At 40.6% G+C, this 14,870-nt stretch overlaps 1 protein-coding gene across 20 annotated transcripts in view; it reads left to right on the plus strand.

Moving 5' to 3' along the window:
* Positions 1–14,870, plus strand: part of SRGAP2 (SLIT-ROBO Rho GTPase activating protein 2) — a 236,630-nt gene that overhangs the window by 119,111 nt on the left and 102,649 nt on the right. For all 20 annotated transcript variants that reach the window (XR_011532182.1, XM_070591415.1, XM_070591416.1 and 17 more), the window contains one exon: positions 2,874–3,036. Coding sequence is in view for 19 of the 20 variants with exons in the window: in XM_070591415.1 (XP_070447516.1) it covers positions 2,874–3,036 (163 nt within the window). In the remaining variant the exon portion in view is untranslated. The remainder of the gene's footprint in view (positions 1–2,873; positions 3,037–14,870) is intronic.

Consider the following 14,870-nt stretch of genomic DNA (forward strand, 5'->3'; position numbering starts at 1 on the left):
CATGAGGCATTGTGGTGGTGTCTACTGCAGGCAAACCGGGTGCTGGGTCTCTTGCACATTTAAGTGGAGGTTGCTCATCTGAAGGAGTGTGTTAGATCATTTGAAATTGAAGTGCGATTTTCTGTAATTCCAGAGTTTCTCGGAACACACTTTAAAAGCTTCTGCTCGCTAAAACCAATAATAGCTGTCCCATGACATGCTATAAGGATGGAAATAAATACATGTGATAAAAATACTTGTAGCAACTTAGAAGTCCCTAATAAATTTATTAGTGTTAAGTGATAGGCATTTTATTTTCAAAGATTCCCACTTTTGCCCATCCTTTTTATTAACTCAACTTTGTTTGCTCATCCTTTCCTCTGAGGGTCCCCTTGGGATTTATGCCCTGCATCCTTTTCCATGGTGTCGATTGGTTTTGCTTCTCCTCCTGCTCTTGTGATCTGTGATGTGCACTTGTGAGCTCACTGGCCCTTCGTTCGTGCCTTTCATGTTCCATTGCATTAGAGGTCTTCCTTTGTCTCCTACACTGCACTGTGACATCAGCACTTTTATAACCACTGAAGCCCCTAATACTGCACTTTGTTCATTTAAGATGTTTATTCGTTTGTGAAATAGAATTGTGGCATTGTTTTCATGTGTGTAAAGCACTATAGGAAACGAACTAATAGAGGCCATCAACCCATGTTCACCTGTAAGAAGCAGATTGAAACCAGTTTCAAGTGAAGGTCTTGGGAGATCTGCCCTTTTAAAAAGCAGAATGTAATTGCCTCATAGATTCCGTGCTGACCGAGGATGTGGATATCTTACTACCTGATAAAAATGTAAATTAGATTATTTAGGATTTTTTGACTGAAATTCATTTGGAATCAGTTTAAAAGGTCTCTTGCAGTGGAAACATCAAATGTCACTGAGTGCATGTGCTCCACTCTCTCACCATTTTGAGTTTAGGATTGTTTCTTGTTCACTTTTTTTTTCAGATGCTAAACAGTTTGAAAGGAATGGATTAATTACATGCATCTCTCTCTCTCTCAGCTAGTATATATTTTTTATTTCCATAGAAATCTTTAAATTTCCCTGGAAACATGAGTGGCATAGTGTTACCACAGTAGTTGACACAAAAGCATTAGGGATATTGACCACAGAAGTGCAATGCCTGGGGCAGTGGGCAGGTATAGAACAGTTTCAGTTTGGACTCTAATATTCATTGGTTTGAAGCAACTTCTTGGTGCTGGTTAGACAGGTATTAGATCTCACAGTCTGGTGTGTTCTGAAGCCAGAGGAGGTGTGGCCTGACTATTAGTAGTTGCCTTACTATAGACTTGGAAAAGCCCTTCCAGCTTGAATTCCATGCTCTACACATCACAGGTGCCTGGCAGCCTCCAGCCCTGAGTGAAGGCAGCGATGCCTTGAGAACCAAGCCACTTTCGACTCACTTTCTTTGCATTAAGAGTCTGACCGTAGGGAGGGAAGAGGCAAAAGAGGGGTGAATAGGTTGTGTGTCTTTGAGTGATTAAGAGCATTCTCTTTGCAATTACGAGGCTTGGTTCTGAATTCCAGCTTTGCTACTTTTTAGCTATGTGACCTTGAACAAAATATTTAACCTTTCTTAGTTCAACTTTCCTCATCTGCTGAATGTGGTTGATAACTCCCGCTTCATCAGGTTATTGTGGGGTTCAAGGTAAGCAACGTGAGTGTAGGGCCCAGCCATGTGCCGAGTGTACAGTAAACCCTGATTATTAGTATCACAAACAACCACTACTTTCTGTTTCTCTCCTTAAAGAAATCCCACTTGCAGATGCAGAACTTTCTGTTGCTTAAATTAGTGCTGTGAACTGAGTATAATAATAATAATTCTGGGGCTGGCATCCCACATAAAATAGAGGAAGACTGGCACAGATGTTAGCTCAGTGACAAACTTCCTCAAGCAAAATGAGGAAGGTTGGCAACAAATGTTAGCTCGAGGCCAATCTTTCTCGCCAAAAAAATAAATAATAATTTTTCTGGATCACAATGTTTTCATTAGAAATGAGCATCTTGGTTTGGCACTTTACTGTTCCACTCAGGCTGTAGAAGTTGTAGGAATATGTATGTTCAGATGTGGTTTGTGCTCTTGGTTGTATGGGACAAGAGATAATGGCTCAATCAATGAAATCAAAACCCCCGTAGATGCATTCTGTGGGACTAAAAAGATTTTAGCATCTTTTCCCTGGCAGATGCCTCCAAAGCAGGCTTTGTTGACTCCTATGGTAGAGAAGTGTGTGAGGATGCAGTCTGCAGTGCTCACGTGATCTTATCTCTAGACAACATCTCTAACTTTTGTCCCTAACCCTAGACACAAACCAAATGACTTAGTGGCTAAGGTGATGGACTTTGGAGTCAGGCAGCCTAGACCTGTTCTGTTCAGACAACACAGAACTGTGGTTCTAGTCCCTGACTCTCTCTTACTATCTCTGTGACTCGTCCTTACTAGTTGTAGGCAAATGACAATCTCTCTAAGTTTCAGTTTTCTAACCAGTAAAATGGGGATAACGGTAGGTCATTTCTTACAACAAACGATGGAGCTTAGACGAGATAATGTCTATAAAGCCTGCACCAGGTTCCTAGAACACTGCCCATGCTCTACAGGTAATCCTGCTTCTCCTCTTCCTTTTTCTGTTTCCCTCTCCCAGCTCCCTCTCTCTCCTTCTCATTCTTATTTTCTCCACTGAGTTTTTAGAAAAAGAGAAAACTAGAGGTTCAAGCTTCAGGAAAGATACTGCTGTTTCCGATTTGGCTTTTGATTGCTGTGATTTTGTGACATGGCCTTAGTCGTAGATGTTGGCCCTGGCTGCTTACCAACATTGATTTTTTTTTTTCTTGCTGTTTCTCTGCAGGAAGGATCAGAATGTTCTCTCTCCAGTCAACTGCTGGAATCTCCTCTTAAACCAGGTGAAGCGGGAGAGCAGGGACCACACCACCCTGAGTGACATCTACCTGAATAATATCATTCCTCGATTTGTCCAAGTCAGCGAGGACTCAGGAAGACTCTTTAAAAAGGTAAGTATCTGTTTCTTGTCACAGAGATACTTGGATGGAGCAATGACACAATCTTGTGAATAAGAGAAAGAGTATCTTATTGGCACACCTGAAAGGCTTTCCATTGGTCATTCCCTACTATGTACTTGTGGAGAAAAAATATAGAATTGGCGTGCTTTTCTTCCTTTCTCAGCTGAATTAATAGTAGCCTGAGAAAGTAGCGCTTTACAAGGTACAAGCCTGAGACCGGCAGCATAATTCACGATCTGCATACATTAATAATGGCTGTGTTCGGTCTATTTCCCTCAGTGATTTGTGAATCTGCTTAGATTTGGGGACCTTTGATGTTGTTTCATGTTTTCCTCCTCCAGTTCATTTAGCAAATTCGTGTATGTTTATGTTTTTGGTTTAGTTCTCTTTCCAAGTTCTCATCTGGGCCAAGGTGAACTCATGAATTTGGTTGTTCTTATCATGACGTATCTACATATCTTTAACTTTGGATGCCTGAATGCTTTCTGAAACTCAGTTGTTGGTCACAGTTCCTTGGGTGTAAGTTGAAAAATTTGACCAAGGAAAAAACTCAAAATTAATTGTGATAATCTTAAGAAATTTATGCCAAATTCACCTTACCCATCAGCAGTGGAACTAGCCTCTTGGAAACTCAGGAACCTCTTTTCTAAGCTCTCTCAGCCCGAGCTCTCAATGGAGTCATTTCTTCATGACTTTTGGTTACAAATGGTGGCAAAAGCCTCAACCATGTTACATGATATACCATGTCTAATACTCAAGCTCAGACATCCCCAGAAAACTTCTTAGAAGGCAAATAATCTTCCCACAAGTTATAGATATAAAGAAGACATATAAGGTATTTCGTTGGTTTCATATTTGGGAATTCATTGGTTTCCAGTTGACAAAATCCAGTGTTAAAATTTGAGGTTGGGAGAGAAAAGACTTCAATAAACAAGACTGTGGTCGATAAGAGCCATAGCTCTTGGTCAGTTTTCCAATTCTTAACAGGAGGAAGTTTTCCAGACAGATCTCACTAGGTCTGGAGTTAGAGCCCAGTTTCTTCTGTTTATATCAGCATGAAAAAAGAAGTGATTTAGAATATTCCATCTACATAAGTGCATCTGTGAAGGGGCTTTCCCTGTGTCTGAAAGACAGGATATTAAGGGTCCAGTCATCCGACAGTGAAAAGAAGGGAGAGAAAGATAACTCCTCCCAGAGCTCACTGGCTATTTTTAGCGGCCCGGCTGTGCTCTGATTGGGGCCATCCTTCATTTAGGGTGAGGGTACTTTTCACCATCTCCTTGGTTTCCAGCATCTGCTCTAGCTCGCTTGTCATTAATTTGAAGTATTCTGCAACACTTGGTAATGTGTGTATGTGACTAAAATTAATGACTGTAGTTAATAATACTGTATTGAACACTGGAAATACGCTCCGAGAGTAGATTTCGGCTGCTCTTTTCACACACACAAAAAAGGTAACTATGTGAGGAGATATATGTTAATTAGCTTGACCGTGGTAATCATTTCACTTTGTATATGTATGTATATCAAATTGTCATGTTGTACACCTTAAATATATACAATTTTTATTTAAGAAATTATTTAAAAACCTACTTAGGTGGAACTTTGACAGTAATCAGATACCACTTCAGCTCCTCTCTGTGACCTTGACAGCCCATTAGACTATCTCAAGAAGGAAAAGGTTGACTGATGGTTTCCTCCTCCGTTTCTCTGTTCCTCTGAGAGAAAACTGTGAGAGATGTTCAGCTATCTAGACTTCACTCAGTCTCCCAGCCCCCTTTTCTGCCAGCTTTAGAAGGTTCAAGAAAAACCAAACTGAGAGTCTTATAGCCCCTCCAAATCTCAGCAATGTTCATGCCGAAGACAGCCAGTTGTCAAAGCACAAGTATTCCTAATTCCTCAAGAACCATTCACATTTCAGCCAAGGCCTGAGTGCAAGCCATGTGTGCAAGACATGGAGCATTTGCCCCTCCAGAAGGAAGATCCACCCATGGGTGATACTCCTGGTTAAGATCTCAGGGCGTACCTCCTTAAGCTGTGCATTTCTATGCTGGGGGTGTAAGGAAGACTTCCTAGTTACTCACAGGACTGTTTATAGGTTATATTTCATTGAAGAAAAGTGCACACTTGATAGGCTTACAGCTAAATGCATTTCTACAAGCTGAGTGCTCCTGGTGGGCAGCTCCCAGATCAAGACAGAGTATTTCACTACTCCAGAAGCCCCTCTCATGCTCCCGTCTAGTCATCAGGGGCTTGGGAGGAGTCCGCCCCCAAGGATAACAACTGTCCTGACTTTGAACAACAGAGATTAGTTTTGGTTGGTTTCCTACTTTATATAAATAGAATCATACAGTGCGTATTCTTTTGTGTCTGGTTTCTCTCATTCAACGTTATGTTTGTGAGATTTATTCGTATTCTTGTATATAGTTGCAGATCATAGGACTTTCCCTTGACCTTTATAACTTTTTCTCTTTAACTTTGTAACTTTATAATCAATTAAATTATTATTGATTAGAGATGTGAATAGGATTGTTACATAGCCAATGCTTACTGTCCCACAGGGTGAATAATCTCTTTCTCTCTCTCCCTTGGGGTCCAATGTAGGCAGAGAACGCTGAGGTGGAAGCTGGCTTGGCTGATCTAAACAGTAGGTTAGTTCTGTTTTGGCTAGATGAGAACCTCCTTGCTTTCTAGTATTGGGCAAAGACGCATTCTCTCTCCGTACCTTAGTTTTTCAATCTCTTTTGTTTAGAATGTGTTGTTCATGAAGAATTAGAATCCCACTGGTTAAGTTACAGTGGTCAGGTAAGATATGTGAGGAATGTACCTGGCCGTGCTGTTGGTTGTGTGAAGCTTCCCGGAGCTTGCCGTGTGCCGTCCGAGCAGAAGCCCTTTTCCGAGTGACCCTTTCTCCTGGGCTCAGCTCTGCTAGTAACTCTGAAGCCTTGAACAATTACTTCTCTCTTCTGTGCCTCAGTTCCCTGAAGTTTAAAAAAAGTATTTGGGCTGGATGATTTCCATGCTGCCTTCGAAATCTCATATACTGTAATTCTTTGATGACAAGGATATCCTACACTGGGGGCTTCCTTCTGGTTGTTGGGTGACCTTTGTTAAATGGTGATAGATAAATTGCAGTCCCCGAGATAAGGACAAACAAAAGTGGGTATGGGTTTGGAGAGGGGCCTAGCTTATGCAATTGAAGACCGAATTTCTTGAGAAATGAAGCATTGTTTCAGATGCTGTTATCTGTCATGGCCAGCAACCAAGAGATGCCAAACTGGAATCCAAATGTATAAATTAGATATACCTTTTACTTTACCTGTAAACTCGGTTCCAGCAGCAAAAGGAAAATCCACATTTCTCTGGAGATAGGCTTCAGAAAAGATACCTTTATTTCTGGTTCAGCTATGAACACCTATGAAAATCTACCTGAGTTTTGTGTGAATTTGAATTTATTTGTCACTGGCAAAAGTCACGAGTTTTCTTCCTTTTTAATTCTTTTTTTTTAATCTATAAAACTTGATGATTCACTGGCAAAGGTTGTGATAATCAAAACTAACATTTTTGAACACTTATGTGCCAGGTACAGTGTTAAGCACTTTATATGCATTGTCTTGTTTAATCGTTACAATAATTCTACAGGGTACTCACTGTTATTATCCCTGTTTTGTGAAGGAGGAAACTCAGGCTTAGAGAGATGAGGCAAAAAAGAGGTGAGGCTAGTATTTAAATCTGGTCATCTGGTGCTAGAACCCAGGTTTCCATTTCCATGTTCCATTAGGACTCTCTAGGTCTGGTGTGCAGAGTAGAGGGTATTCTGGGTTTTCTCACTCTTTTCTGTTGAATCCAGATGTTTCACTTAGTTACAGAATTAACCTAACCTTTTCCCTTGCACACAAACCTTTAAGGGGTATGGAGGTGTTGACCATCAGCATTGGGTTGTTTCTCCTACCTGGCGTCTGGGCAAGCAGCTGGAGGTTGGGAGTGAAATAGGGCAGTATATTTTTCTCCTCAGGGGCAGAATCTCTAGTAAGAGAGAAACAAAGACTCATTAAATGTGAGAACTGGCCAAAAATCTGGCCCACAGCTAATTCAGCTAATCTGTGGGTGTCAAGGTAGCTGCACAATTGGCCCCTCTATGCTGCTGAACCCCCGTAAGGGATGCTCCCTGCTGGCCCTCTGGTTTGTGGTTATGTGTGTGGGACATATTTTACATTTTGCATGAAGCCATGCTGGAGATTCCTTTAGCTAAATATAACGTCTAGAGAAAGTAGCCTCCTGTCCACAGCTTCGAAACAGACTCACTTTGTCTAGGGCTCCACGGGAAATTGAGCCCATTTGGTGCTCCTGACATCTCCTTTCGTGTAATGAAAGCTCAGTCTGTCTAACCTCTGTTGGAACCAAGGTTTGGGCAAATATTATTGCTGCCAACTTCATTTGTTTAATGTGGTGGCTTCGAAAACGGTGGCCAAACGCTGCCAAGTCTTACTCCCAGCTCCATGTCATCTCTGTAAAAGGCATGTTCTAAAGAATCCCACTAAGGATAGAAATAATTTTTCTCACTTTTTCAGTTTAAACTGAAATAAACTTGGGTGTGCTTTTTCCCACAGGGGAGAGGACGATCCTCTTCTCTCTCCCTCCTTTCACTTAGCTGGAACACACAAAGTACTTCTGACATTGCATTTCAACTCACTATTTCTAGCCCTTCACAGCTGCTCACACTTAGCCTTGGAAGCCAGTCAATTCAGACAGCCCTAAGACTCTCAATTGCATGCTGCTTTTTGCATTATTCCAGTTAACCAGACTCCTGTTTTACCTTTATTGCCCTATGGTTCTGTGGTGGAAAGTCAGGTTAAATTGGGAAAGCTAGGTCAGATTCCCAACAGACCAGCAGTGCTCAGCTTTGCCCGTGTGTGAGAGTCACTTGGGGAGTTAAAAAAAAATCTTAAAGATTTCTTAGGCTATAAAAGGCATGAACTATAAAAGAGAAAAACAGATAAATTGGACTTCATCAATTCTTGGACTTTTACTCTTGGAAAGATATTGATAAGAAAATGAAAGACAAGCCACAGACTGGGAGAATATATTTGCAATACATATAACTTAATACTGAGACAAACTACCCCAAATTTTGTAAATGGCAAAAGGCTTTAATAGACACTTCACTAAAGAAGGTATATAAATGGTCAATAAACACATGAAAAGATGCTCAGTATCATTAATCATCAGGGAAATGCAAATTAAAACTATAAGGAGTTATGCTACATATTCACTAGAATGGTTAAAATTAAAAATACTGACAATACCAAGTGTTAATGAGGATGGACGGACTTCTTATATGTTGCTGGTAAGAATGTAAAATGGTACAACCATTTTAGAAAACAGTTTGGCCGTTTCTTATGAAGTTAAATATGTACTTACTGTATGACCCAGCAATTGTACATCTAGGTCTTTACCCAAGAGAAATAAAGACGTATATCTACGCAAAAACTTGTACCTGAATATTCATAATAGCTTTTGTTGTAGGCTGAATAATGGTCCTCCCCAAAGATGTCCATGTCCTGATTCCTGGAACCTGTGAATGTTACCTTATCCATATGAGACTTTGCACACATGATGAATTTGACGATCTTGTGATGGGGATATTATGCTTGGTTATCCAGGTGGGCCCTTTATGCAGTCAGTAGTGTCCTTATAAGAAGGAGGTGAAGGGAGATTACAGACAAAAGAGAAGAAGGCCATGTGATAGAAGCTGAGGGAAGCAGAGTCACAAAGAGAAGATGCTAGGCCACTGGCTTTGAAGATGGAGGAAGAGGCATGAGCCAAGGACTGCAGCTCTGGATGCTGGAAAAGGCAAGGAAGTGAATTCTCCCTGAGGCCTCCTGAGGGAATGCAGCCTTGCTGCCACCTTGCTTTCAGCTCAGTGAAATTGGTTTTGGATTTCTGACCTCTAGAACTATAAGAGAATAAATGCATGTTGTTTGAAGCCACCAAGTTTGCAGTAATTTGTTATAGCTGCCATAGCAATCCAGTATTTTATTCATAATAGCCAAAACTGGAAACAACCCAAATGTCCATCAACAAATGAATGGAAAAACATATTGTAGTGTATTCATATATGAATACTACTCAGCAATAAAAAGAAATGAAATGCTGATAGATAGATAAGGTAGATAAACTCCAAAAACATGCTGATTAAAAGAAGCCAGACACAATGAGTACATTCTGTAATTCCACTTATATGAAATTTTAGAAAAGATAACTCTAATCTATAGTGATAGCAAACCAATCAGTGATTGTCTTGGGGCCAGGGTCGGGTGAGGGGTTGACTGCAAACAGACACAAGGGACCTTGCGGGGTTATAGAAATGTTACATAGCCTTGATTATGGTAGTGGTTACATGAGTGTGTGCGTTTGTTAAAACTTATTGTATGGTACACTTAAAATGTGTTGGTTTATTGTATATAAATTATGTGAAATAAAGTTGATTTAAAAGATGATTTTAAAATGCCATGCCAAGACCCCACCCCAGGGCAATTGAATCAGTCTCTGTAACGGGACCTAGGTGATTTTTGCACAGGGCCAGTATTCAGAACTACTACCGTGGATACTCTGGTTTCCATCTTGGGGAAACCCAAGAGCACAGAGGACATCTGGAGCTGTAGGATCCTGCCTGTCTGTGTGAGAGCCATGTTTGCCCCGTACCAGACAAAGTTGAAGCGTCTAGGCAACCCATTGCTATTTCCCTACTTTATTCTTGGAGGGTGACAAAGGGTAAATCTGGCTTCAGATAAATAAGTCACACTGCAAGAAGTGGGAGTTGCAGGAAGTGTTCTGAGGAAGAAATGTAAGAGGTTCAATTAAAACCCTTCTCCAGGGCCCTCAGTTAAACATGTCCTTTTCCCATTAGCAGATCGGTCACGAGAGAATTGCCATGACCAGTCAGAGTTCCTTTGGCACACAGGAAATGGGTCTGGCAGTAAAAGAGGAGAAGGGAGATTTGAAACTAAACGCAGTACACGTTACCTACCTACCTGTTTATCGCCTTTGGATTGGGCTAGGGTTTCCTCCGGAGGCTTTGAGTCCAGCTGTTGGGCATGTGTGGGGAGAGAGGTGATGGTACTATAAGGAGGTATGTTCTGTGGTGGTGCTGTCGTAAATAAGAAAAGGAGAAGAAGTGACCCACAATGCTGGTAGAGTTGAATGTCCCTGGTAGGTACTGTAGATTGAATGAATGGAGAAGGAATGGATCTCCTAAGATTGTGTTCTTCCTTCTTGAGAAAGGGTTTAACTTGGAGACGTCTTTGGCAGAAGGAGGAGATGTCTGATTCCCTTCCCTCTCTTCCTGCATCCACCCTCCCCGTCCTCACCGAGCTCAGTATCTGTTATTGATTGAATTTCCTCCACGTTATAACATGGTCACTAACACTGCGCACTAACCGTTGTGCGGTGCTTTACAGACAGCTGTTCCAGTTGCCCAATTTATCTCGTTGGTAGTAAAAATCTGTTCTGATTAATTGAGCTTTATTCTTTCATATCTGATGAAGAGATCCTCTTTAGAGAAAAGAATAGGATGTGAAGCCGAGCTTGTCTGAGGAGGGGATGGAAGGCTGCCAGGCACTTCAAAGGTATCTCTGCTGATAAGGGGCATCAGCTTTGCTGCCAAAGCCGGCACTGAGGGGAGCTTTGCAGCTAGCGCTGTTTGTGGTGTTTTAGCTTTGGTTTCTGTGACACCAGGTCAGCAGCATCTGTATCCTCTCCCTTGGAGCTTCTCTCTGGGTGGTCCAGACTTTTTTGGGGCTTAGGAAGATTCAGCTCAGAGGGAATGTGTGCATCAAAGATATCTGCATTCTTTTGCTTCAGTTAGTTTATATCTTTGTATTTTTGGTCGTTTAGTTCTTGAGTATCTATCTGCCTTTTCTAAAAGAGCCCAAGGTGCTGTGTTGAGAACATTCAAAGGTATAGTGGTACTTCAATCTTTATGAATCAAGGGATGATTACAAGAATCTGAAAAAGAAAAATTAAAAATATGGAGTATGGGAAAGAGAGGTATAGTGGACAGAAAACAAAAGTGTCCAAATGCAACCTTGTGTAAACTAGAAACTAGAAAGCTATGCTGTCAGTAGGTATGTTAGTGATCACTATACAGACAGTATTATGCTAGATGCAAAAAAGAGCTTAAAAATCAAATTGAGGAGGGAGATTTACCCCCCCAGGAGCTTAGGGCTTTTCAGTCCACTTAGGGCTCCCAAAACTTCCTGTGGGATGATGATGACAACAATAATACTAATAACAAGCTTTCATAAAATGCCTATTATAAATATTATACACTTTAGTAGGCCCTAATTGTATGTTTTCTCTAATTTTTTCATGTTTTTTGCGTTTTTTTTCCCTTAACTTTTTACAACTATGTAATTAGCATCCAATAAAGGAAAGGATATTGCCAGTAGCCCACAAGCCACCCTTTTGCCCCCTTCCATTCAGTACCCCCCGAAAGGTAGCCAGTATCCTGACATCTGGCACAATATAAGCAGTTGCCAGTTTTTTTTTAATGTTATATAAATGGAATCATGTGCTATTCTTTCAACAATTTAAATATGTCATTCTTTTGTTTCCTGGCCCCTGTTGTTTCTAATGAGCAACCAGCTGTAACTCTAATTGTTGTTTGCTTGTGTTTAATGTTTTGGGGGTTTTAGGGACTGCTTTTAGTGCTTTTTCTTTGTCTTTGGTTTTTAGCAGTTTGACTGATGAGTCCGTGTGATTTTCATTGTATTTATTTGACTTGGATAAGTACAATATCCAAATATCCTGGATCTGTGGGTAGTGTTTTTTCTTCAATTTGGGAAAATTTCTGGCACATATTTTTCTGTCCCATTTTCTCTTCTTGCCTTGACTCCAACTGCATGTTTGTCAGGCTGCTTGGTACAGCCCCGCAGGTCATTGAGGCAGGTTTTTTGTGTGTGTGCTTCAGTTTAGATGATTTCTAAAGTTCCCCAGTCCTTTCTTTTGTTGTGTCCAATCTGCTATTAATACCATTCAATAAATTTTTTAATTTCAGGTGTTGTGTTTTTTAGTTTTATGATTTCCATTTGGTTCTTTTTTAGTTTCCATATAACTCCTGAAATTTCTCCTCTCTTCACTCGTTATTTTTAAAACATATTTGGCAATTATTTAAAGAGTCTTAGCTGCTATTTTCAATGTCTGCATCATCTGTGGTTCTGTTTCTATTTATTGATTGTTCTCTTGACTGTGGAACACATTTCTTTATTTTTTCACATCTGCTAATTTTTTATGACACATTGTACATTATAGATGGTGCATTGTAGACATTCTAGATGTGCTTATCCTCCCCTGAAGAGTGTGAAGCTTTACTCTAGTGGGCGGTTAAACTCCTGGTTGATGACCTTGAACTTGTGGGGAACTGGTTTTATGCTTTGTTAAAGTGGGTCTACTTTGGTTTTACCCTTAGTCCTGGAAAGTACTCTATACTCTTAAGGCTTGATCTTTCTGGGGTTTCTAGGGAAGGCCCAGGCTGTTTATCAAACCCCTCTAACTTGGCAGGCTTTGAGCTCCAAGTTCAGCCTCCCCTACAGTGGGCAGCAGCCAGGATGACCAGTGGTCCCGGTTTCCCTGGGGCTGAACAGGTTCCTGGGGCAAGAGAATTTCAGTTTTCTCCATTCTGCTGTCGATGGCATTTGTATAGCTTCATGTTTGAGGCTATTATGAATAATGCTGCTATGAACATTATATTGGAAGGTTCTTTTCCTTCCCATTGTATAGTCGAGAAAATTAAAGCTCACGTTGGTAAAATACTCTTCTGTAAGACCAAGAAGTTGGTGACGTTGGAATTTGAATTCCCATGTTCTTTCTATTATATCACCCTACCACCCATGTTTCACGTTTCGCGTTTCAGGATTTATAGGTGGTGAACCTGGTCACAAACTGAGCTCTAAGGATAGTGCACTCAAAACCTGCTTCTCTCTCTTTCTCCCCTCATCCCTTTTCTTTCTCTCTCTTCCTCTCCCCCTCCCTTTTCTCTGCCTATCCTTGTCCTGTTACTTTTTCTCCTCTCTTCCTCCCTGCTCTCAATTCTTTTGAATAAACTTTTTAAATTTTATAGTTCATGTGCTTTGTAGAGAATTAGAAAATAGAGGAAGCAAAAACATAATAAAAAAACCAAATCGTATTGTACATACTATTGTGTAATCTGTTATTTTAGTCAAGCTCTTCACTTTTCCATCTTAGTAAATTTTCATCTCATCGGATACCCAGGCTATGTAAACATTTCCCTAATTGTCCTTGACAACTCGTTTGCCCAGGCCAGTATCTAACGCACACTGGTTTTCTCTCCCTGAGTCTCCTCTGCTCTAGTACTGTTCCTTTTCCGTAACACTGATTTGTTGAATAGACCAGACCAGCTGTCCTGCAGATTGTCCCACCTTCTAGATTTGTCTGGTTGCTTCCTTGTGTTGTTGTTTAACTTCTTCCTGTATCCTCTGTATTTCCTGTAAATTGAAAGTTGGTTCTAAAGGCCAAATCTATTCAAATTATATATTTTTGACAATGCATAATAGGTGATGTTGGTTACTTCATGTTGCATCATGTCAGGAAATGCGTAATATCTAGATAGCCCACCAAAAGTGATACCAATATTGATTTCCCCAGATTAGGGTGATGACAGTCTGAACCCTCTGTATGGTGTTGTCATACAAATGTTGGGTGCCAGCCCATTCAGTCATTCATCTGATGATTTTAACATCAATGATAATTCTAGCCAAGTTACTTTTCATCCTCTCTGTACCTCTTATCCTTGACCACGATGCCTCTCTGAGAAAAGAAGACGATAATTAATACAACTCATCAGGCACCATGTGAATAGACAGTAGTTTGTAAAAACTTATTACTCCTGGGAGAGACTACACTAATGGTGTGGGAAGCTGACTAGGTACCAATATTTTATTATAAGATTCACAGCAATAATAAAAATAATAATTCTAGCTAATACTAAATGAGTGCTAACCATGCCCAGCGACTATGTTAAGTACTTTACATGTATGAACCTATTTAATCATCACAACGACCTTTTAAGATGGGTACTGGTTTTATCATCTCCATTTATAGATAAGAACATGGGCAGAGGGGTTAAGCTCTTGACTCAAGTTATACAGCTGGTTGGTGGCCAAATCGGGATTTGAGCCTAGGCAGCCTGCCGCCCCTGCGTCATCCTTTCACATCACCATGTTCTGCTGCCTCGCATTTTAGAAAGGTTGCAGTCATTCTATTGGTAAGCCAAAGGGCCAGTGCTTCTGCAAGGAATTAACGGCTTGTGCATTCTGCAGTCGTACGTTTAGATGCTTCTGCCAGGCCAGTATTTCCATTGTGCTATTCTGATTCAGCTTCTTGCCCAGCTTGTCCAGACAGAGTAGGCATCTTTGATTTCAGCCTGCCTTCTTGCAGGACTGGCTTCTTTTGATTCTCCTGTTTATCGTTGTCAAGAGTTTTCCTTTGCATTTCTCCCTTTGAATTCATGCTTGTCTGAGCATGAATTTTATTTAAAATGAGAAAGAAATTAAATTCTCCTTCTTTTGAGATAGGATCTTCAGTTTTTCCATGCTCTTCTTTCCTTCAAGAGAGATACTGGACTTTCTCATCTTTTGGTTTTTCTGCCTTATCCTACCTTTGTTTGTTTTCAGGCTCAGCTCTTGGGTTGGTTTGGTTTGTTTCCTTCTTTTACTCCCTGCTGCACAAATCATTTGGGTCTGTATCCAGCTTTTCCTAATGTTTACTCAACATGAAACTTCCAGTTATAGTTTAGTTGTAGTTGT

This window comes from Equus przewalskii, chromosome 23 (assembly GCF_037783145.1).
Source record: "Equus przewalskii isolate Varuska chromosome 23, EquPr2, whole genome shotgun sequence".
NCBI lineage: Eukaryota > Metazoa > Chordata > Mammalia > Perissodactyla > Equidae > Equus > Equus przewalskii.